Below are 26,273 nucleotides of genomic sequence, written 5' to 3' on the forward strand. Positions count from 1 at the left end.
TGTTTTATTGCTTCAGTAGTGGGTTGCAGGTGGTATGCCCCAGTACGGGCATACCGGATCCTGCCCAGAGCACCGGATACCATTCCGGTACGATGCTCCAGAGGGCCCACCCGCCCGCCCGCGCTCCTTACCAGTGCTTTATGCTGTTGGTGCTTCCGTGCATGTGCCTGCGCGATGCTCTGCGGAGCAGCTGAAGCATCGTGGAGGCTTGTGGAAGTGTCATTTGACACTAGAGCTCATGTGCGCACCATGTGCATGTCCATGCATGCCATGCGTGCATGCCGTGCATGTGCATGTGGGTAACTCCGGAGCTGTTCCAACCGTACTGGTTGGAATGGAATCCGGAACCCACCACTGTATTGCTTGTATTCTCATAAGTTGATTTCTGCAACATGATTGTATTGTTTTATTGTAGTCTGTTTTGTTCCTTATACCCCTTTGGTTTTTGATGTTTTACTGTTTTAGTTTTATTTTATTCTTTACTGAGATTTTACTGAGATTGACCATAATAAAGAATTACAATACAATTGCATAATGACACTGACTCTTTTGAAAGGCAAAGCAACAAACCAGTTTCTATTTCAGACAAAAATAGTCTTGTGAAGTAAAACAAAGTGTTCTAAAATACCTTTTAGTTATTTGTATATGACCTAAGGGAGACTACCTATATGTGTACTTCAGGCTCAAAATATTTTTCCCCAATTATTTTTTGTGTCCTTGGAAGATTTCAAAATAGAAGATTTTGTGCACTTGCATTGTTGTCAATATTAAGAAAAACAAAACATTATAGATGTAGATGAACATTTCTCAGAATTTTTTACCTTTTTTTGGAGCTCCTGGATATTTGTTTCCCAGTTTTTATCTTCTTGTGAGATTTGTCTGAAATATAATATATATAAAACCATACTAATAGAATAAGAACTTAGCATTATTTGTTACCGGTAATTATACTTAATATTTATGTTCATATCCACTTACCATTAAGTGACACAACACATACCTATTTTCTAGGGATGGATCAGAAGAAAAAATAATGGAATATTTGGGCTCATTTTTAAATGAATCTTTCTTTTGCCAACTCCTCTGACTATATCAATTGTGGCTTGTTCTTTTTAAGTTTCAAAGAACTGTCTTGCTGATGGATAGACCCAAAGAGATTCACCCCTTCACATAATTTCTTTCCAACAATCCATGAATTTAAAAAGAATGGATATTTCACTAACAGTGAATATCAATAGAATTTCTTGAGCTATTTAATGGTGTTGCTGTTTTTAATATTTATAGGTGGGGATAACAAAATTAAATGATTAAGGGATGCAATTCTGAGCAATTGCTTCATTTAGAATGGTCCTAGACCACCACGTAATAGAAAACTCAGATTTTCCATTAAATTTCCATTAAATCTATAGCAGCTGCAGGATTCCTATTGAGGTATATAATATAGATATGTTTTTTTAAAAAATTCTCATTCACATTTAATTTGTTTAATTTTAAAAAAAATTGAGTTTGTTCAATTTTTTGTTCGAATCTCTATCAAACCAGATTTCATCCTGCACTTTGACTTCTGTTTTTCAGTCCACTTTATACCATAACTAAATATTCTCAGGTCAATTTCCTCTTTCTCTAGAACTGATTTGGGGGTACACAGGGCTTGGTACAAGTGGTGGGATTCAGCCAGTTCACACCACTTCGGGAGAACTGGTTGTTAACTTTCTGAGCAGTTTGGTGAACTGGTGGTTGGAAGAAATCATTAGGGCAGAGAACCGGTTGTTAAATTATTTGAATCCCACCACCGCTTGGTACATTTATGCATCACTTCCACATATATGAAGATAATTACCTTGAAAATCTGCTGATAGATATTTTGTGAAGAGTTATTTACTGTATACAGTATATGATTGCCTATTCACAGCCTGGAAAGGATGCAGAAGACAGTGGAAAAATATCCAACTACATCTGCATATTTCTTAGTTTTCCAGGAAATGGGCAAGCAACCCATTGTTTGACAAGAGAGACATTTGAAAGAAAATACAGAATATTACCCTAAATATGAGACTTAAATGGAGCTCTAAAATAAAAGTAGTCTAAGTATTGAGATTTCCATAACTTTATCCGTTATTTCTCAAGATCAGCAAGATGTGTCAATTTCAACCCCCTCACAGGAGAATTCTGGGAAATGAAGTTCACATATCTTAAAGTTGCTAAGTCTGGAAACCCTGAGTCCTAACGCTTTCATTTATAATAAAGTTAAAAAAGATTCAGTGTAGGTCTTGTTTCCAATAAGACTGGCTATCAAGAGTCTTATGTTACCTGTGGAAAGTTTTGAGCTTTTTCTTTAGCAAGAACTCTAGAGTCCTAACTTTTTGCATTAAGAGGCACTTCACTGCTGTTTCTTCTCTGCTTGCAGGGTTAATTCTCTGGGCTGTCAGCTTCCAAACATGGATTTCATGTTTCAGTTCTAAAAAGAAATAAAATTATTTAGCTGAGAGTAACAATATGGCACATTTCAATGTTCCTAGTCACAACGGAGGTATATATGATATCTCTGGCCAAAAATTTGCAACACTACAACCAAGTCAGCCACTGTCATTCTTGTATTTATATTTTTTTTAAAACACCCAATTTTATTTCTCGTTGTAAATGTCTGAGCAATGGGGGGCATTGATGAAAAGTCTTTGTAATGCTATGTCATGGTTTCTTGTTTAGTATGAATTCACCCGACATCAGAAATTGGTCAGAAAATTGTACAGGAAAAATAAAAGGAGCGCTAGTTGATATAAACCTGCATCTCCACATGGCACTGAATAATAACCCCTAAGAAATGAATGCAAAGCAATTTAAGTTAATATTTTATAGATGCTAAACATTATTAGATCCAGGACTAAATCAGGTGGTCTGGGGACCTCTATTGACCCAATATTATTGCATTTCTTTTCTAGAAATCCATTAGGGAAAAAACAGTGCATGAAATCATGGAAATGGAACTTGGTTTCAAAGCAATCACCAGTCATTTTATGTATTCATGAGCTAGATACCCGTGCTTCACGACAAAACTATGTGATCGGGCTATGCAGGAGAAATGCGATTCACAATCTGTTGGCTCAGTGGTGGTTGGTGATTGAAAAACATAAGGGAATATTGCTCCTGCTGCCTTGAGTCCGGAAGCAATTCCATAGGTGAAAGGCACCATAGACATTTTGTTGAAGTACCAATGGTTAGTACCGTAAGAAGCCCCAGACTACTCCTGAGTGAAGAGTGGAATGTCTGCCAGTTTGAACTGAGGTAACAAAATGTAAGGCAACTGGCAGTTGGAATAGTGTTCTTTTCAGATGGGGAGGGGAAGTAGAACTCCTTAGCATCGGAGGGTGTTAATTACTGTATAAAAAATACTAATGATCTGATGATCATTTCGAAAAATCCTTTCTAAGCAAGCACCTAGAAGCCAAGAGGAACATACATGCCACATTTCAAATTTGTAGACTTTACGGTACTAGAGATTTCGTGATAAGTGAGTAGTATTTGCTTTTTATATATATAGATTACCCTGTTTCCCTGAAAATAAGACCTCCACGGATAATAAGCCCAATTGGGTTTTTGAGCACATGCATTAAAATAAGTCCTTCAAAAAAAAAGTCCTCCCCAAAAATATTGCAACACAGCAGCAGCCATGAAGTGACCACGCTTGCTGCTTCCTGAACCTCAAAAATAATAAGACTTCCCCAAAAATAAGGCCAAGTGCTTATTTTGGGGGTGAAAAGAAAATAAGACCCTGTCTTATTTTTGGGGAAATACAGTATAAAGTTTACTTTACAAATATTAAAATTTACTGCAAAAATTACAAATGCAGTCATTCAAGTGAACCACTCTAATTATGTGTGAAAGTGAAACAGATTTGGTGTAGATAAAACTGCACAACAGATTAGAGTGTTATTAGTATTTATGTACTATGATTAGCTTTTTGTTCATTTATATACTTAGATCTTATTTTTAGATATGCTAAATATTCATAAAATGTTATTCATAGCTATGCCAATTTTTGTAATTACTTTATGTAGAGAGCATTGAAAATGTGAAATTTATTCAATATTTAAATCCTATTCTTTCTCCTGGCACCAGATCTTTTTGATATATAAAAGATTAATGTACAGTTAAGTTGAATCTTGAACTCTTTTGGCTAAGCATTAAATATCATACACTGTCAATATAACATCCTGGTGTTTCAACTTGATTTGAACCCTGAGTTCTTTTTAAGAAATTATTTGTGCTACACCATATCAAACATTAAAACATATCTAACATATAAATGATCATTTCTATTTTTTGAAATTATTTCAGTCAGAAACTAAGCTAGAATATAATTTATCATAAATTGTTGTGATGGACTATGACACTATAGGCCAGTGATGGCTAACCTTTTTGTTGTTGGGTGCCAAAAATGTGAGCACACATGCAGGAGAATGTGCATGTGTGTGCCGGCACCCATAATGCAAAGTGCACCCCCACATATGCATGTGTGTACAAACCCCTCCACAAACTCCCCCAGTGTGTGTTGCACTGCTCACCTTCAAGTTGAGCTTGGTATTTCCTCCAGGGGAGAGGAGCCATTTTCACCCACCCTAGGCTACAGAAAAGCCTTCGGAGGCTGGGGAGGGCAAAAAACAGGCCCAACAGGCCAACCGGAAGTTCAGGAACTGACGATGGAGCAGACGGCTCACATGTCAACAGATATAGGTTGTGCCAGCTGTGGCACGCATGCCATAGGTTCACCATCACAGCTATAGGTCTTTAAAAGATCCTGGGCAGAATACATTGCCACTTTTTCCTACCAATTATTTTAGATCACACATTCTGCTTTTCAGAAATCTAAGAAGGGGGTAACCACACGGGGGAGGGGAACTGAACAGTTGCTTCCTATTAGAAAAGCCACTGCCTACAGCAGGGGTGTCAAACTCATTACATCATGGCAGTGTCACGTAATGTATCAGGACTTTTTCCCCCTTTGCTAAAATGGGGGTGGGCATGGCCAATGCATGAGGCATCCTGCCCACGGGCTGGGAGTTTGTCAGCCCTAGCCCACAGGATCAATATGATCAGAAACGTTAAAATTAAAGCAAAGCCCAAGTGCTAACAGTTCAACAAATGATCCACATTGATTAAAGCATGCAATAGAAAATAGATTGTAGTAATGATGGCGACAGTGAGATCATGGTTTGTTATGGTTTGAGATCATGGTCTTGCCTTATCTCATTTGAGTTTCTTTTCCTTTTTATGGACACAAAGCCCAGAATTAAGAGAATGTCTGAATTAGTCCCCTATTGAATGGTTGTACTAAGGAGGGAGGTGTGTCATGACCTAAATGGCCTTTTTCAACTCTATACTTCTAATCATTTATAATGTGAATATTCAAGCCTTTTGATAATCATGGCTTAGAATGCAATGGTTCAATTGTGCACTAGGTTTTTCTTATCATAGTAATTATTATGGGCATAATTTCTATATGTTTTTGCAAGGTAGAAAATACTTTTTACTTTTGCAATTTCACAAGAACCCCAGAAGATCGTTAGGATGAGAGAGAGTGGCTCAGTGAAAATTATCTAGTAAAGTCTCATTAGTTGACTGAAGATCTGAACCTGGATTTCTACAGCTACGATTAGCGTTACGCAACTGTATATTCAGCTAACCCAAATATTCAATCAAAGAAAAGACATTTGTATAATTCAGCTGTCAGTTTTTTCACACAATCTGCCATCTAAGTTTGGACAATGAATCAAAGTCTTACACTTTACTATTCTTCAATTTATAAAAATGTCTAGAATGGGATCAGAAATACAATATTCTTCCCATCATCCATCTCACCCTTACAGCTACCAAATTCTGACCTGAATGGGTCATATCCCATAAGGTATATTTTTCATCATTTATTTACTTATTTATCTGCACAATACCAATTTTAGGTAATTTTCATCTGCAGTAGATCAAATTCAAAATCACAAATTACTGCTCATCACAAAGCTAAAAAAAACCTGACAATGTAATTTGTTGCCAAGAAGACAAACCAATTGTCATTTATTCCATATAAAGACACTGCCTCTCAAAGGTTTCTAGGTTACATCATTTCCAATATCAAGCTGATAACATTTTTCAAAAGATTACTCTTTGGCAACTATCTGGAGAAAAAAGTATTTCTGCAATTCATTCTATTGTTTTCAGAAAAGGATTGTTCCTTTCAGTTAGTGCATCTATAATATGCTGTGGTATATATTTTTGCACAATTAAACAACTGATGGGATCAAGAAGAAATCAATTGATACAATAATCTTCTAAGCCTGATACATTCACTAGTCTATTGACTGGTGTGGGGAGAGTTTGAAAATGAATCTCGTGTGTGTGTGTGTATGTGTGTGTGTGTGTGTGTGTCCTAAATATATATTTGCATATGTTTGTATGTTTGAAATTATATTGACCATCACCCTGACATTCTATTTGCAAGTTTCTTAATCAGAAGTAGCAGATTTATAGCTCTTTGTATCAGTGATGGGTTCCTACCAGTTTGGACCAGTTCGGCCAAAAGTGGTTTAGTGGCTTGGGTCGCTGGAACCGGCAGCAACCCAGGCCTGCCACACACCCGAACCGGTTCTCTGGGTGGCACCATAGGCACCACCATCTTGTTTTTCAATTCTGCGCATACACAGAACAATTTTAATTGTGTGCATCAAGCGGGCAAAGCACACAATAGTGAACTGGCAGTAGTGCCTGCTGGAACCCACCCCTGCTTTGGATGTTGTTGGATTATAATTCCAATGTTCCTTGACAATTGCCTACAGAGGTAGAGGTTGGTAGATTAGACCTTTGGAGACAGAAGGAAGAGTCATAGCCAGGGGGATAGTTGTATAAGAAACAACTAGTCCTTTAATTTAGTCTGCAGAAGGAGATGAGGAGATATAGGTAGTCTTCAACTTACAAATGATCAAAGCTGTGACTGATCAAAGCTGCGTCATTGAAAAAAAGTGAGTTATGACCATTTTCACACTTACAACTGTTGCAACAACCCCATGATCATATGATCAAAATTCAGACACACAGCATATGGTTCATTCTTATGAACCTAAACCTGTAAATAAATCTCCTTTCTGCTATAGTTACATAGTTAAACCTGCTTTACTAGTAATTGTTAAGGGCAGACTCTCAGGAACACTCATTTGCAGACAGTATGCTTCAATCTTCAACTTACATTTCCAATGAAAGCATGGCAGAGACAACCCATTTCACCCTATGAGAAAAGTTGAAGACTGGCAAAATTAAGATCAGCTTTCCAAGGTAATCCAGAAAGGAAGCACGCTCAGATGAACTAATGCTATTGTATTGTAAGGTTACATTAACAGAATCTTGAAAATCTGAAAATACATTTCTCCCATATTGCTTTACAGCCCAAGAAACTAAGGAGGGACCTTTGCATATCCACAATTTTGCTGCAGCCTAAGCTGCCTCTAGTCTCACTGTTCGCTGACTGTGGCTCTTGCCGCTGTCTCTCAAGGTCATTCCCACATTGCATTGCAAAAATCAAATAGTATTTGGAGGGCCAGTTGTATTATACTTGAACAAAAATAATCTTAAATTCTGTGGTGCTGCCTGATCATAGTGAGGGGAGTATTTCTGGAAAAGAAAAATGAAGAACATCAGAACTGTATGCCAGCATTATGTATTCCCAGTAGGGTCATTCAAGGCATGAAGGTACTTCCAGGTAAACCAAACAAAAGCCTACCTCAGACAGTAGCAATACAAGAAGATGCTGGAGATAAATGATCACTTTAATGACAACCACAAAAGCATAATTTTATTCCATAAGAGAAGGCTATCACAAATCACCCCTGAACTTCACCAAGATACTAAATGAACCATCAGTTCTTTGAGGGAATGTTCTACAAAAAGTTTAGAACTAAGCTTGGTTGAAATAGGTCACATTAACAGAATTTTGCAAGGGTAATTTTGGTGTAACTCTTCTTCTGTCACCCCTTATACTCCCATGAATCAGGGAGATGTTGCCTGAATTGTTTCTGAAGATCATCTCATTTCTTAGGGCTTTAAAATGTTTCAGACCCTTCTGCCCAGTTCAGTGATGGCGAGCCTTTTCGGTACCGAGTGCTGAAAAAGTCATGTGGAGACATCACATGCACACTCATTGGGGCTGCACTCTGACAAAGCCAGACTTCCAGGTTCTAGAGTGCATGTGTGCCCGACAATCAGCTGGCTAGTGCGCATGCGCACATGGTTTTTGACACTGCCGCACATGTGAAGGGTTTACACTCTGGAAAAGCCAAATTTCTGGATTCTGGCACACTCAACAATCAGCTGGCCATGGCGCATGCACACACCAGTTTTCAGCACTCACACACACACGAAGGACAGCTAATCTTCATGTGTGCATGCATACCAGGAATACAAACAGGCAAGGCCACATGTGTTGGGCCACCTGGCTTCATGTACCACTTTGGCAAGCATGCCATAGTTCGCTATCATGGGCCTAGATAATTGTTCTTCAGTATTTCTCTCAAGATCATCCTTCTTACCCTCTATATCTAAACATAGAAGCATAAACGTAGGGAAAATGAAATAAATCTACCAAACACTGATATGCTAGGTATCAGTAAATTGAAATGAACTAGAATTGGACACTTTCAATGAGAAGACACTGTTTACTACTTGGGACCCAATTAAAAAAAATAAAAGAAAGATCAGCATTTCTTTCAGGGTCAATAAAAATATAGCAAACATAGTATTATTATTCAGGCACTATGCAGTCAGTGGCTAATCAATAGCTATTAGACTTCATGGACACCTTTTAATATGTTTGTTATCCTATGCAGAAGAATGTTATGATGGTTCAATCGGAAATACAACTGGAAGCTCAATCTGAAACACATCTTGACAGAACATGCAAGATGCAACACCTGAGATTGGAAACTAGAATACCAAAGTTGGAAATACTGAGAAAATAAGATTAGCTGGTCTGTATGGCTTAGAAAATAGAAATAAAGCAGGAGAATTACAATTAAATTTCTGTTTCTGCCCATCCTATCATTTCTTTTTTTCTAACATCATCTTCATACAACTAAAATGATGCCTCTACAATATATAGGGACATCTTCAAATGGGATACAGAGAAATAAAATTGACTGTATTACTGGTACAAGGAGGTGGAAGAGTTCAATTATAAAATCAAAGAAATGGGCAGAGACTAGCTATGAGTCGCAAGTCAAGCGAGGGAGAAGGAATAAAGTAGTTCCATCATATAATTTCAAGCAGATAATCACCATTTTCAACATTAAGTCTAAAGAAGAGTAAATTAATGATAGCAGGTTCAAAAACCATTGTAGAACTGAGAAAAAAATATTGAAGTTTGCCTTTTAGTATTAAGTATAACAAAATAAAACAAAAAAAGCATCTAGCAGTCAAGAAATACAGTATGCCTCAGACTAGCAATGAAGTCATTGGAAAAGATAATCAGATGCTATGATATGTCTGTACTTACAAAGATCAGAATCATGCAAGGAATGGTATGTCCTGTGACACTCTATGGAAGCAAAAGATGGACTTTGAAGAAGCAGAATATAAAGAATATATTGATGCTTTTGAACTTTGATGTTGGAGACGACTAGTGATATCCACTTTCGCCAATAGCCAAGAAAACAAACAATGGAAAATAAAGAAATTAATCCAGAGATTTGAGTATGATCATACTCAAATTATCATACTTTGGATACTTTCTACAAAGACAACTCTCTGGAGAAGTTGATGATGATAGAAAGTATAAGAAGAAAGGGATGGCCAGATGATGGATTAGGTTACAGTAGAAGTCAATATACTGTTGGAAGACCTGCAGAGCCAGGCTGGGGACAGATCTTAGTGGAAAGATCTATCTACATTATCATTAGGAGTAAAGACTAACTTGATGCAAGTAATCAACCATCAGCCAATCAGTAAGTCAACATCTTTGCAAAAAGGTCATTTTTTTTCCATGTTCTGTTTTTGCATTTTCAGTCATGATCTTCCAGATATTTAAAAAAATGCAGATTATTTCTAACTTTTGAAAGATCTTGTCATAATAAAAAAAGTTAACAAGTACAAAACATAATAGGACAAGTCATGAAAATAGTGAGCATAAATGTAATATTTTTAAATATAAAAAACAACACTTTTTTCAACATGAAGCTCCTTTCAGCTTAGTTGACAGGCCAAATGACCCTCTGGCTCCTTTTTAATTGGAATTGCTTCTCATATAAAATCTAACAGTTATATTCATCTTTACTTATTTATTAATCAAATTTAAATTGCCCAACTCACAAAAAACTACTCTGGGTGGTACACAGAAATCAAATATATAACAATCAATCATTATAAAAATATTCTAAAATCTTTTTTTAAAAGTATTATATTATCAAAATTTAAATATACAAACAATATTTTTGTTGAAATCTGCAGTCACCTTTCAGAGATTACATTAAAAATTGGAAGTCACCAATTCAGTATCTTTCCCTGCTTTTGTCTGATTACCAGGGAGAATTAACTTTAAATGTTTAAAATATATCTGGACCACAGAATCAGCAGCCATTTTAATCATGTACTAATTATCTATGAATAAGATATTTATACTGGAACAATTCCCATTCTGACCGTCATTTCTCTACATGGATCTAGCAAGATTTGTTCAAGACGGATGCTGTGATTGTCCCTTACTACCTATAGTAGTTCCCCCATAAGTGTTCAGTTCATAAGTGTATAAGTGATAAGTGTTCCCCCATTCTCCACTTAAACCAAAATGTTGAAGAATAAATAAACCAAGACTGAACTTTCTGAAATCCTAATTTATATTTTTCAAATTCAATGAAAGATCATTGATCAGAACTCTGAGTCTAATATTACAGACAACAGCATTTCCCCTTAATTGTCAGCCAGCTCACACTTAACAAGCTTGATAATCAGCATGATGAATGCTTCTGTTCATGACAAGGTATATTATGTCTACTACATTACAATAATCTATTAAGGGAGTTATCCAATTTAAAAAATGAGATGAAACTAGTCAGGCAAGATTTATACTTAACTCCATGATGGCTTCTGATAATTACTACATTGTTTTCAAGATGCTTTGAGATCAATCTCTTTCTGATGCATTGTACAAGTACTAGTATTTTTCAATATCTTCATAAATGACTTAGAAGAGGAAATAGAAGGGGAACTCATCAAATTTGCAGATGACACTGAGCTGACAGGAATAGCCAACATCCCAGAAGACAAGCTCAGGATCCAAAATGATCTAGACCAATTTGAAGAATGGGCCCTATCCAACAACATGAAATTTAATGTGAAGAAAAGCAAGGCTTACAACATACATAGGCAGAAAAAAACCCAAAGATACACAGATTGGGTGAAAGCTGGCTCAAAAACAGTAACTGTGAGAGGGACCTTGGAGTCTTAGAATATGATATAAACATGAACCAGCAGTGTGCAGCAGCATCCAAAAAAGCTAATGCAATCTTTTATTGTATAAACAGAGGCATAGAATCAAAATCACTTGAAGTATTACTACCACTTTATAAATCCTTAGTAAGACCATACCTGAAATACTACATTCAGTTTTGCTAAAAGATGTTGAGACTTTGGGAAAAGTGCAAAGAAGAGCGACTAAGATGATTAAAGGCCTGGAGACAAAAACAAATGAAGAATGGTTGCAGGAATTGGGTATTGCTAGTCTGGAGAGAAAAAAGGATTAGTGGGTGACATTATAGCAGTATTCCAATATTTGAGGGGCTGCCACAAAGAAGAGGGGATCAACTTATTTTCCAAAGCACCAGAAGGCAAGACAAGAAACAATGGATAGAAACTAATCAAGGAGAGAAGTAGCCTGGAATTAAGGACAAATTTCCTAACAGTGAGAACAATTAACCAGTGGAACAGCTTGCCTTTAGAAATTGTGGGTGCTTCATCACTGGAGGCTTTTAAGAAAAAGACTGGACAGCCACCTATTTGAAATGGCATAGGGTCTTCTGCTTGAACATGGGGTTGCACTAGAAGACCTCCAAGGTCCCTTCCAGTTGTATTCTAATTGACTAATTGAATCAAAGTAAGAATTGAGTAATTCTGTCTCTTCTTCATAATCTGTTAGCAATTTGTCTTCTTCATTGAGCAGCTGATATCTGATAATTTTCCTTTTATTTTGCCTAGACCTGTATAAGCAGCTCTGTTTGTTGTTCTTTGAATTCTTTATTAACCTTGGCTCACTCCTAGCTTTTGTTTTCTGATACATACTCTACAATTTCATACACTGTGTTCTATTTTAACACCTTCACTAAGCTTTTTGTGTAATTCAATAACTACTTTTCTTGCTCCCTATTGCTCTGCTATTAAAAATATTTCCAATTATGTTTTTAATATCTCCTTTAGTACTCCCACTCATCTCGAGTGCCTTTTCTGATTAGTTACTCCTGTCAGGACATCCTACTTACTGTTCTGTTGAATTCTACTGTTCCAAAGTCCAAGAAATGTATTAGGCATTGCTTAGTTTTATATTTCCTTAAAGTCAAGAACATTAGCATTACACAGTCACCATCACTACGTTTCTGCTACTAAATCCTTCCTATGGATCACCATGAAATAACACATTGTACTGTTCCCCAAAGCAAGTTTGCAGTCATTGTAAACATTTGTATAAAATATAACAGATGTTTCAGAGATAATTTGACATTTCTAAATAGTACAAAAGGACGACCTTATGTGAAAATTACAAAAAAGAAAGCTGGAGCTTAACTGTAACTTTCTCATAATTCTCTATGAACTGATGAAGCTGGGACATCAACTAATACAAATCAAAATGTTTCTGATTATAAACTCTGTTAAAGAAAGAAAACTATCTATATTCAGACTCACTCCAAAACTATGTATTTTCTCATTCTAAGAGAGTATGACCATATCTAGCCAGTTGTATATAATTCTAGTATTAAAATCCAGTGATGATTCTTCCCAATCCATCTGGACTCAAAGTTATTTCTCCTCTTCTAACCCATTACCATCTGCAGCCAAGTAGTCAAGGCAGTCATGTTTTATGATGTTGCCATAGAAAAGGGTATTTGAATGTCATCATCATATTGATAACATTTGCTTTTAAATCTGCTGATGATCTCTTCCAGACTGTTACATATCAGTTAAAAAATGTTGGAGATTAAATGAAGCTTTTAGGGATGAGCTCCAATTCATGGAACTACAAACTCAACTGTCACCATCTAGTATCTTCCTAGCAGATACGAGCAGAATAATTTCAATGGAGATTTCCTTAAACTGCCAGGTCATCTAGAAAGATATTGGGGTCAGTTATATTGAAAGCCACTGAAAAACTTTGGAAAATCAACAGTTTCTTTGTCTCCAAATGAAAATCATTCACTAAATAATCCAAATAATTTATTCACCAAATATTCACAAAATCATTCACCAAATAATCAATCCCATAAACCATCCTAAAGTCAGCTTACATATTTATTTCATTTCATCTATCTGAATCACTCTAATTTTTCTTACACAGCCATAGTTCTAGGAACTGATCCATAATTGAAGTATCACAATTCCATAAAGCTGATCTTGTGGATGCAAAGTTATACAGTCTGTATACATATATAACTGTATACAGTTATACAGCCTCCCTCATGGAGGCATTAAAATTTACCACTCCAATTCACTCTGGGCAATTTACAAAAGCCAATGCATGGTTAAAACAATTAAATACAGAAAAAAATAGTAAAAACACAACAATAAAAATATGACAGGCCTCCCACAAATGTATCAACCCCAGATCTGGGAATAGAGGCACATTTTTCCTGAACCACAGAGGGTGGATGGAATCCAAACATTCAGTTACTCAGTCTTTCCAGAATTGAACCAAAACCCTGAACAGGATCCAGACATTGGAGTCCAGGGTTGAAATGTAAAGTTCTGAAGTCAAAGAGTGTGGGATTCCTAAAGGCACAGATTTTCATGAGGAACAGAGTCCCAGATAGTAGAACAATTTCCCAGAAAAAGACTACTTGCTAGCCATGGCTCTAAAATAGAACTGACCAGATACAAGCAATAATCAATAGAAATTCACTTGCCTTATGAGAAGCCATGCAAACCTCTTCTGTTCTGCTCTTCACTCAGTACTACATGTTTTAATGCTAGGAGGAGGTTCTGTCTCAGAGCCCTTATCCTCTGTCATTTCCAATTGCTCAGAATGCTCTGTAGCGACTATCCCAACTATCTCCCTACTGCTGTCCCTCCTTGGAAAGAAAGAACTCACTGAAAATGCCACAGCAATCTGGGTGTTCTTTAATTTTAAATGCAAGGTTGAAGACATTTGTACATTCTCTCACAACACTAGTTAGCTGTATAAGAATCTGTAGGTGTAATCACATTACTACTTTTTGAATATATTGTCGATAGTACACTATAGCAGGGGTCTCCAAACCCCAGTCCATGGACCAGAATCATGCCAGCATGCCAGCAACCAGTCTGCATGAACAAGTAATGCCCCATCTGCAGGATGCAGGTAACACATGAAACCATGCCTCCTTCAGTATGTAGAAAAACCTGTCTCCATGGAAGTGGTCCTTGGTGCCCAAAAGGGGGCCGCTACACTATAGCATTTCAAATGGGCTCTACGTTGCATTTTCAAGGTCAGTATTCCAGTACTTGTATTCTGCATTTTTTGTTGCTTAATCCTATCTTTTGGGGGAGACTAGTTCTTGATAATGGAGAGTGGCTATAAGCTTGGCCTTCGGCAACTAGTGGTCCATGACAATGGAATTACTATAAGGGAAATTATCTAAAGAAGGCAGGGACGTGCAGTCACTGGAGGCAGGGGAGGCAGGGCCTCACCAGTCTCATGAGGAAAAGGAAAGAATTTTTAAAATAATTAAAAAGGCCAAGGTAGTTGCTGCCAGACTCCAAGTCACAGTGACTTTGAGTCTGCTTAGTGTTAACTGTAGGGGGAGGCGAGAGAACTATGGGCCTCCTTTGCATAAGGAATTTTTCACCTTTTAAGAGTTAAGCAAGGGTTAAAAAGCGAAAAATTCCGTATGCAAAGGAGGCACGTGATTCTCCCGCCTCCAGATCTGGGAGCAGCAAATCATGCCTTGCGCCGCTTGAGCGGGGAGGGCAGAGACTCCATTTCCTAGGCTGCAGAGGGAAAGCAAGCTAAAGCCTTCCTCGCTGCAGGTTGAACTTCTCGGTTGCAGATGAGCGAGAGAGAGAAAACTGTGAAGGGAGAAGAAAGAGAAGGAAGGAAAGAAGGAGGTGGGGGAAGAAGGGAGGAAGGAGGAGGAGAAGCATCTCTGGGCAGGCAAATTATGCATGCACTAAGCGAGCTCTGAGAGAATGGCTGTGGAAGGTAAGGGCTGTGGTTCTCCTGCCTTTTCCTTTTGCAAAGCCAGAGGCGCCCCTGGGAGCCCTCCCTGCCTTACTCGTCCTTTGCTCTCATCTGAGGGGAGCAATTGCAACCGAGTCGGGGGGGGTCAGCAAGCAGATCAAAGGCTTTGGCGCCTTGGCCAAATGAGGGGTAAGAGTGGGGGTGGGTGGGGGATGCCGGCCACAAACAGAGGCTTGGAGGGGGCGCGGAGAGGTGAGCCAGTGAGGAACCTGCTGAGCTAGGGACAGCCGCCACGGCTTCCCTCTTTGCTAGGCTCCTGCATAGCTCCACTGCAGTGCTGGCTGGCTCGCCCCTACGCCCCCTCCCCTGACCTCACTTTAAAAGGAGCTTGTGGTTTTGTTCAACGGAGACCCATCCAAATCCTGAACACATAACACCCCCCCTTCGCCTTCCCTTCGGAGGGCGTTCATGGAATCCCCACCATGTCCTTTTTATCTGCAGCTGTTAGTCCAATGTTAAGCTATTGAGCTCCTGCCTGCCTGCCTGCCTGCCTGCCTGCCTGCCTGCCTGCCTGCCTGCCTGCCTGCCTGCCTGCCTGCCTGCAAGCACTTTCTGGGCATCAGGTGAAGTCGGCAGGCATGGAAGGCTACTATGTGGCTACTAACAATGGTCTATGGTGGACGCCACCGGGGCCCTGCCGCCACTTTAAAGCCCGGGCGGCAGGGCTTTAAAGTGGCGGCAGGGCCCCGGTGGCAGGGCTTTAAAGTCCCGGTGCCACGTCCGCCATAGAGTGGGTCCTGGTCCCGCTCTATGGCTGATGCAGCGCTGGGGTTTCGGCGGGGCTTTCGCGCTTGCCTCACTGGCCACAAAGCTCACCGCACTTCTCTGAAAGAAGGCTATCCCAGCAAATGAAGTGTGTGATCAGCATTGTGTGTTGGCCTATAGATAGCTTATGTATTATGAATTCTTGAGAGGCTGTTGACATTATCTAGCACTAATAATCTAGATGATTTAAGTATCTCTGCAGAGATAAGCTCAGTCAGCTATTTTAAAAACGCTCAGATGAATCCCTAGCCTAGGGCTGTCAAACTCTCAGCCTGCAGGCTATATGCCTCACTCGCTGGCCATCCCCACACCTGGTTTAGTGAAGTCGGGGGGGGGTGTCCCGATACATCATGTGATGCCACCATGATGACATGAGTTTGACACCCCTGCCCTAGCCTATCTCTTGTTCTCAGTTGTACATATACATATTCATTAAAGGCCAGGGATCTGAACTGAATTCTACCAAGAATGAGATATCCCTAAGGTGCCAGGCTCTTTTCTATACTTCATCCACTTATGGTCAGCTTCAAATGAGGATGTATGGTGAACTAGATGTCCCTGAAAGAGCAGGTACAATATTTTGGCAGAGCTAACAATCAGACAATGAATTCTAGCCACTACTTTCTTTTCAGAAAAAGGAGAGATTGTGAGATCACTCACTTATGTTCAGGAAACTGTTGTTCATGAATAAACTGCAGGAATTGAGAGTTTTGTGGCCAGCTTGTAAGTTGAGTGGCTGGGAGTTGAGGGATTTCCATCACAGCTGTAATGCAACCTATAGGGATGTAAGGTTAGTCTGAGCCTCATTTTTAAAGCACTTTCAGATATAACTAATTTACAATTAAAGAGAGGTTTTCTGAGGGACAGGAAAAGAAAATCCCACAGTGAGTCAACAGTCTTTCTAGTATTACAAAGGGGAAAAGAATTTTAAATATTTAAAAGCTTTTTGCAAAAGGTTTAGCAAGGAGTGAATATAAGAAAGCATAAAATGGATAATTATTTTGAAAGATTATTTTTGGTGAAAGTGCTTTTGAACAAATTTGAATTAAAAAAACAATTAACTGGAAGAATGTTTTTGCTTGCTATTAAAGAGTCCAGACAATTGGTGAATTTCACAGATCAAAATATAAGAGTAATATGAGCCAGACTGTGATTCTCACTGTAACTGCAGAGTGCCATTTTAAGATGTATGTAAACATTAAGGACACGGGAAGACAAAATGACAAAAAGGAAGGAAAAGTTGTTTTTGGTCTTTCTCTTTTTGAGACATTTTTTATTTTTGTATGATAGTATCATAATGGCAACCATGAGAAAAGTGGCTATAATAAATAGAGGAAGGAGAGGATTGCTAGAGAGAGGAATTAAACCAGATTTTCTTCAGAAAATGTTTGAACAACTATGAAAACTATGTTTGTCCAGTAACTTAGCTAAATCACTTAATAATAAATTGACAGCTTTTGAAAAAAAATTAAAGACTTGTAAAAATGAAAGAGGGGGTGAAAGAAGAAGTTAAGATGATTGCAGGTTCTATAACATAAGTGCCTGCAGATGTAGAAAAAATAATGAAAAAATAACTCTTACTTTTCAAGAATAAGACAGAAGTTATAGAGAGTTGGAAAGAAAACTAGATAATATAGTTAATTTTTCTTTTGTTCAGAAAAGAAAATTTCCCCTTCAGATCTAATCTGTCATTCTGAAGGTCTCTAATGATGTTAGCAAACTTAGTGTCTTTTAAAAGGCTCTACTGCAGTTGTGAGCTTGGGTATTTAAATCTATGGAAGACTGTTGTTGTAAGGTCTCCTCATGGAACACATATGGATGATTTTCCATCCTCTTCTTGTCTGGAGAGGTTCTAAAGAACTGGTCATTTGATATTTGCCACAGTCATTGCCTCTGCTCTCCTGGAGGCAGAGTTCAACATGCCTCTTCTGGAAGTCAGAAAGAGCCAGGTTGCCAAGGTGATGGGACAGCCTACCTACAGATATTCAGCAAATGTCTCCTTCCTCCAAGGCATTGTCAAATTTGTAATAAAAGTTGATTAATTGTAACAATTGGTATGGTTCCTGTAATATGGATAGAGGAGTTTTTGTTATTATTTGTTGGTTGTTTTGTATGGTTTGTAAACCAGTATGTTTACTAAGGGAAAGAAAGATGTTTCCACAAAACCTTAATTTAGCACAATCTTTACTGTTGTGTAAATGCTAAGAGGTAATTATCTCAGGATTTTCAAGTTTGACTTTGACTTTGACTTTTATAAGATTTGTATGCCGCCCAATCCCTAGGGACTCTGGGCGGCTCACAACAAAATAAAAAACAGTTAAAATATATAAAAGATACAGTGTTAAAATTAATGCAACATCCATTCCATCAGGTGAGGCTGGAAATTAATCAACAACCACAGGCATGCCAGAACAGCCAGGTCTTGGTCGCTTTACGGAAGGCCGGGAGAGTGGTGAGGGTCCGGATCTCTGCGGGTAGCTCGTTCCACAAGGCCGATGCAGCGATAGAGAAGGCCCCCTCGGGGAGCCGCCAGCCGGCATTGTCCGGTCGACGGCACCCGGAGGAGGCCCAACCTGTGTGATCTTATTGGTCGTTGGGAGGTGAATGGCAGGAGGCGGTCTCTTAGGTAGCCAGGTCCAATACCATGTAGGGCTTTAAAAGTAACGACTAGCACCTTGAAGCGGGTCCAGAGACCAATGGGAAGCCAGTGCAGCTCGCGGAGGATAGGTGTAACATGGGTGTATCTAGGTTCACCCATTATCGCTTGCGCGGCTGCATTCTGGACCAGCTGTAGTCTTCGGACACTCTTCAGGGGCAGCCCCATGTAGAGTGTGTTACAGTAATCCAGTCTTGAGGTGACGAGGGCGTGAGTGACCATTCGAAGTGCTTCCCGGTCCAGATAGGGCCGCAACTGGTGCACCAGGCAAACCTGGGCAAAGGCCCCCCTGGTCACAGCCGACAAATGGTGTTCTAATGTCAGCTGTGGATCCAGGAGGACACCCAAATTGTGAGCCCTCTCCGAGGGGCAAATAACTTCGCCCCCAGGCTAAGAGGTGGTATGTCAGGACCATCCTTGGGAGGCAACATCAATAGCCACTCAGTCTTGTCTGGATTGAGTGCAAGCTTGTTCGCTCCCATCCAGACCCTAACAGCCTCCAGGCACTGGCACATCACTTCAACTGCTTCACTGAGTTGGCACAGGGTGAACAGATACAATTGAGTATCGTCTGCATATTGATGATATTTAATCCCGTGCCAACGTATGATCTCACCCAGCGGCTTCATGTAGATATTGAACAGGAGGGGGGATAGGACCGAGCCCTGCAGCACCCCATATATGAGGGGCCTAGGGGTCGATCTCTGTCCCCCAACCAACACCGACTGCGACCTGCCCGAGAGGTAGGAGGAGAACCACCTCAGAACGGTGCCTCCCACTCCCACCTCCCGTAACCGTCGCAGAAGGATACCATGGTCAATGGTATCAAAGGCCGCTGAGAGGTCAAGAAGCACTAGGATAGAGGAATGGCCTCTATCCTTGGCCCGCCAGAGATCATCGGTCAGTGCAACCAAAGCAGTTTCGGTGCCATAACCAGGCCTGAAACCCGACTGAAAGGGGTCCAGATAATCTGTTTCATCCAAGGTCCGTCGGAGTTGAAAGGCCACCACCTTCCCCACGAATGGGAGGTTGGAGACTGGGCGATAGTTGTTCAAAATGGCTGGATCCAGGGGAGGTTTCTTAAGGAGGGGTCTCACCACCGCATCCTTTAAGGGAAGGATCCCTCCCGAAGAGAGGTGTTAACAATCCTCTGGAGCCAGCCACGTGTCCCCTCCCTGCTGGCCGAGACCAGCCAGGAGGGACACGGGTCCAGTAAACAGGTGGAGGCACTCACCGCTCCCATGGCCTTGTCCACTTCCTCAGGAGTGACAAGTTGAAACTCGCTCCATAAAATCTGATCAGGACCTTCCCCCGGCACCTCGGCTGGTACCGTCCAAGTGGAGTCCAGGTCCGTCCGAATCCGAGCGATTTTATCCGACAGAAACTGAACAAATTCCTCAGCTCTACCCTGTAGAGGTTCATCCGCATCCCTCCCTTTCAAGAAGGAGCGGGCTATCCTAAACAAGGCGGCTGGGTGCGATTCTGCAGATGCGATAAGAGTGGAAAAATGCACACATTTTGCCACCTGTATCGCCACTAGATAAGTCCTAACAAAGGCTCTTAATTGTGTTCGGTCGGATTCAGAGTTACTAGCCCTCCAATGTCGCTCTAGGCATCTCTTTTGGTGCTTCATCTCCTGGAGTTCCTCGGTAAACCAAGGAGCCCTCTTGGATCCACTGCCGCAGAGAGACTGTAAAGGCGCAATCCAGTTTAGAGCCTCCGCCGCCACTATATTCCAAGCAGCAACCAAGGACTCCACTGGACTGTGGGCCAGAGAGTCAGGTATCTCACCAAGTGCCGTCTGAAATCCCATAGGCTCCATCAGGCACCTGGGGCAGAACCACCTAATTGATTCCACCTCCCTACAGTGGGGGATTGGTTTCCGAAAGTCAAGCCTCACCAGGAAGTGATCTGACCATGACAGGGGTAAGATCTTAATGGCCCTCAAACCTAGATCACATCTCCACTGCTCTGAGAGAAACACGAGGTCGAGCGTGTGACCCACTGTATGAGTCGAACCCTGAATTACCTGGGTCAAGTCCATGGCTGTCATGGAAGCCATGAACTCCTATGCTCCATCAGACCGTTCGCCGAGTGACGGCAGGTTGAAATCCCCCAGCACTATAAGCCTGGGGAACTCAACCGTCAGTTCGGCTACTGACTCGAGGAGCACAGGTAGGGCTGTTGTAATGCAGTTGGGAGGTAGGTACGTTAGTAACAACCCCACTTGACCCCCAAGGTCCAACTTCACCAGAAGGGACTCACACCCGACAATCTCTGGAGCAGGGATCCTGCGAGGAGCTAAAGACTCTCGGATGATGACTGCCACTCCCCCACCCCTTCTCTGGTGGAGCGACTGGTGGAGCACCCGAAACCCTTCTGGGCACATTTCAGTGAGGGGGACTCCTCCCTCATGGCCCAGCCAGGTTTCAGTAATACATGCCAGGTCTGCCCCCTCATCTAATATTAGGTCCCAGACGAGGGGAGCTTTATGAACCACAGACCTGGCATTTAGCAACAGCAGCCTGAGACCAGGGCCCGGAGAACTCTTGCCATCTGGTTCTGGAGTGGAGCTGGTAGGGCCGGAAGGGGGGATCACTGTAACGTAGCGAACTCTCCTTCCCTGGTAATGGCTAGCCCTATAGCTCCCATCAAACCTGCCTCTCCCAACAATGACCAGGATGCACCGGCCCATCCCCACAGCCATCGGCCCCACTTCCCCTCCCGTGACCTCCGTTCTCCTAGGCAGGCCATTCAAACCACACATTCTGGGACGAGAGGCAGGTCCAGGCCCCCATCCACTTCTGATTCTGCATTCAGTGGAGGGGGTACTAGGTCGCACTCTCAATCCCCACATACACACCAGCCAGGCATTCTCCCCATGCATACCCCATTAATAGTACAATATTAAGATATACAATAAAACAAGATAAAAAATTTAAAATTTAAGTTTAGAACACATGGGAACATTCTCTCAACCATCCATACCTACACTCAGCAAACAAAGGTGGGTGCCATTCTTGAGCCATCAGGCGGTTGGCGCAGCTTTGAGCTTTGAGATAAATAAGTTAGTAATAGTACGAGCAATGGTACTTCCATTGCCTTATGTCAAACTTCCTTTTAAATCTCTCTCTTCTGTGTGTGGGTATGTGTGAGTATGTGAGTGTGTGTTTGTGTGTGTGTTTGTGTGTGTGTGTTTGTGTGTGTGTGTGAGAGAGAGAGAAAGAGAGAGAGAGAGAGAACCTTCAAGTAAGCTTGAATCCTGGTAATATACATGTCTTTTTCTTTACAATATAAAAATATTCTTGCCATATATGTCTATAGATATATAATATCTTCATCTTCCAATCTAGTCTCTAAATTTTAAAATGTCTGGAGTCTCCTTGCATTTCAAAGTGCAATCTTGTGAATTCCTTGCTCATCCTAAGCAACTGAGTAGCAGCAGAACACCCTCAAAAAGAATATGAAAACTGAAGAAATCTAAGCAATGAAGAACAGTGAATGAGGGTTTTTTTTTATAAACATTCAGTACTTGTTTGATTGGTAATCAGGGGCAACTTTGCAGACACTAAATTGATTGAAACAGCTGTTTCAAACAATTCTGTTGAAGGTTATCACAGAACTACAGCAATTAAAGATTGGAAAGTCCCATTAAGACATCTTGCACTCATTTTGTTACTTCTCTGAAGCCAAATTGCTTCAGATCCCTTTTAATGAAATGTACTTTGATCACCCCTCTCATCTCCTTTCCCAGAAATCATTAATAGAACTAGTACAGTACTTCAGTATTTGCTTTTATTGAGCAATGAGCAAGTACTGATTAGCTTCATCATGATGTAACCACTGCTGATTGTAGGAAGGAAAAAGTTTACTAATTATGAGAACTGCTGAATCTGAAGATAGTAATGAGAGAATAACACAGATGACATCTAATTTGAGTTTGAATACGCTTCTTTACTAAATATGTTTAACCATTTTGGTTAATAAAACGCAAGAATATTGTAGATGATTATGCTCTTTTAAATAACAAAGCATAGGATAATACCATTTTCTTTAAAGACTTCAAGACAGCTCAGCCTTGGGATGTTCAACTCCTAATAGTTTTCAGAATACCATTTAAGATTTCAGAGTAATTGCTATTAGCTGCTCCTAAAAATGCCTTTTATGCTTGCTAACAATGATTTTTTTAAAATAAAAATAAAAAAGAAAGCACGTGTTTAAGAAACCACTGTCTACTAATTTAAAATATTAAACAAAAAAGTGGAATCAAGACTGACGTTGTAGTCAAGGTTGACTCAGACTTTCATCTTTCCAAGATTAGTAAAATGAGGACCCAGATTGTTGGGAGCAATATGCTGACTCTGTGAACCATTTAGAGAGAACTGTAAAGCAGTGTGAAGCAGTATATAAGTCTAAGTGCTATTGCTACTATAAAGAATAAAGCTGGGGATTGAGGAGCCATATTAATTTTCACACTGGATAAAAGGAAGAACCATTATGTCAACATCTGGATCAAGGCTATCACAAGTTCAGCCAAGTTGTCTGTTGATTCTGGAAGATTAAAACACCTAGAATTTAAACTTGTAGCATAGAATATATAAGGACTTTGATTTCTTTGTACCACGTTTCTCCAAAAATAATTGTTAGGCCTTATTTTTGGGGAGGTCTTATTATTTTTGAGGTGCAGGAGGAGGTGAGCATGTTCACCTCATGGCTGCTGCTGTGTTATAATATTTTCAGGGAGGGCTTATTTTGGGAGAAGGGTTTATTTTAGCACATGCGCTCAAAAGCCCAATTGGGCTTATTATCCGGGCAGGTCTTATTTTCGGGGAAACAGAGTACTACAATAGAAAATTCTTCTACGTATATATAGCTTCTTTTCTGTCTGCAGTAAAGAGATTAATCTCATTCCAGTCATGTCCATTAGCATTCTGTCACATAAGCCAATTCCTTCATAAGCAATTAAGAGTATGTGCAGCTGAATTTAAAGCCATATCTTTGTAATGCCTGGCATCAACATTTGGCACATGCCAGCCCAAATGACTTTACATCTGATTCCTAGCAAATGTTATTTTAAAACAACTACCTGTGTAATATTCATTGTGTCTGATAGTCTTAAACACAATCCATAATGTGCTGTCCATAGCAAACTTAATCACTTTATAAGCAGATAAATTATTCTGGAAAAGGAATATAACAAATTCTCAGGGTTGAAGCATACTATAAATCCAATCCATATTTCAAAACAAAACACCCTTCTTAATGTTTCATTTTATCAAGTAAATCAGATCAATATCTACCTTGTTTCAATTTTCCACTCACCAACAATCTCACTTGGCTCTTTGTTATAGAGTTTCTTGTTCCAGTAAAGTAGTCGTAGAAAAGGAAAGGAAACCAGAAGTACAAGACAAATTCCAATAAACATATGCCCTGTAAATGCAGCAAAGTCCAACCCCTAGGAAAAAATACAGTTGAAATACAGTCAGCTACAATGGTTTTACTCAGTGAAAATGGAAATTAAAAGCATCTGCTGTTTTATGTGATCAGACAGTCTTTTTAATAGCACCCTTAAGGTCATGTCTCTTTTGGAAGAAGCACATCTTAAGGTGAGCTCTCAAATTCCACTTACAGTATATCTTCCCTCACCTAGCTTTCCATAGCAGGAAATATGCTCACCTTTTCTGATTAAAAATGGCTGCCAAGTGAAAGAAATTTAGAATTATACTTTTTACACTCACTCATGCAACACTCACGCAACACACACACATACACACACACACACACACACACACATATTTGCACCTCCTTCTGATCAGTTACACTACCCTGGAAGATACTTTAATATAGCATTTGTCAGTGTAGCGTGATGAATTGGCTTAAAAAATAGCTTTCACCTCCCGAGTCTTTAAAATATGTTTACGACATCAAAAGATAAAGATGGAAGAGAAATTATAATTAATAATTTTAATCAAAACCAGGAACAAAGTAGAAGATAAAGGAAGTAATACAAAGATATAAGAAAGATATATGCTACACCAGTGACATGCGGTGAGGTTTATGGCTGGTGAGGCAGTCCTCTCCCCCGACATCCCACTGTCTAAAGCGCTTTCTTTCTTTCGCCCGCCTGAACTCAGGCGGGCGAAAGAAAGAAAGTGCTTTAAACAGTGGGATGTCGGGGGAGAGGAGAGAATGCCTGAGTTGCTGCCTCTGGGCAAAAGAAAGTGGCAGCCCACCAGCAGAGGCAGGCAAAAGACCCGCCTCTGTTGGCGGGCTGCCATGGACACACAGAGAAAGAAAGCTGGCAGGCTGCCCTCCCTGCCTCTCCTACCCCCTTCCCTCTCTTCACTGAGAGAGAGTTTGTTTGAATGAAGAAACAAACACACGCACACACACACACACACAAATTACTTACAATTACTTACAAATTACATTAATTTTGAATTCCCCCCTCCCTCCGACCCACATACCTTTTCCAGCTGTTTCACAGAGGATTTCAACTCTGCTCTTGCCTGCCATCATGAAAATGTAAAAATGTAAAAGGAAAAAGGCGAGAGCTGCTGAGGTCAGGCTGGGCTAGCTGCTGCCAGAGTCCCCAATGGATGTCTCTGCTTAACTGTTTAAAAAAGCCTTTAAAAAAACGCCCTCTACAGGAGGAGGCAAGAGAACCACGCGCCTCATCTACATAAGAAATGTTTCAGCTTTTAACCCTTACTTAACTCTGCTCGAGTGATCATAAAGTCAGACTAAATGAGGCACGTGGTTCTCCTGCCTCTTCCTGTAGAGGGCACTTTTTAGAGGCTTTTTTAAACAGTTAAGCACTAAGTAGAGTCATCCACTGTGACTCTGGCAGCAACTACCTCAGCCTTTTTCCTTTTACATTTTTTTTCTTTGCATGATGACAGTGGTGAGGCTCTGCCTCCCCTGCTTACCCTCACTGCACGTCACTGACCCAAAGTCACCTTGTGAGATGAGTGCCCATATAGATTTTTAAGTAAGTAAGTAAGTAAGTAAGTAAGTAAGTAAGTAAGTAAGTAAGTAAGCAAGCAAGCAAGCAAGCAAGCAAGCAAGCAAGCAAATACATACATACATACATACATACATACATACATACATACATACATACTAACAAACAAACAAACAAAATACCATTTTTGTAATACAAATAATTGAATATAGTTTTCAGTTTTGGAAAAAAACAATTTATAAAGGAATTATAAACAAAGCACATTCTTATTGTCATACTGTAACAAACTAGCAAATCTAAACAGATTCAGTAACTGGTTCACTATATTTTTAATCAAGTATGACTCAGTAGAGGTACATCAAGAAAGAGTTATACTAAATACAAGCACAGGAAGTCTTTGCTTATCAACTGCCTCATTTGATGACTGTTCACAACAA

At 40.0% G+C, this 26,273-nt stretch overlaps 1 protein-coding gene across 1 annotated transcript in view; it reads right to left on the reverse strand.

Moving 5' to 3' along the window:
- OCA2 (OCA2 melanosomal transmembrane protein) overlaps positions 1–26,273 on the reverse strand; it is a 210,584-nt gene that overhangs the window by 87,014 nt on the left and 97,297 nt on the right. The window contains exons 14-16 of the mRNA XM_087726964.1: positions 24,195–24,327; positions 2,311–2,458; positions 822–879 (exon numbers count right to left, since the gene is read on the reverse strand). Of these exons, the coding sequence (XP_087583090.1) occupies positions 822–879; positions 2,311–2,458; positions 24,195–24,327 (339 nt within the window). The remainder of the gene's footprint in view (positions 1–821; positions 880–2,310; positions 2,459–24,194; positions 24,328–26,273) is intronic.

The sequence above is a fragment of the Thamnophis sirtalis genome, unplaced genomic scaffold, assembly GCF_051295495.1.
Source record: "Thamnophis sirtalis isolate CommonGarterSnake01/CBP01778 unplaced genomic scaffold, rThaSir2_p1.2 scaffold_12, whole genome shotgun sequence".
NCBI classification, from domain to species: domain Eukaryota; kingdom Metazoa; phylum Chordata; class Lepidosauria; order Squamata; family Natricidae; genus Thamnophis; species Thamnophis sirtalis.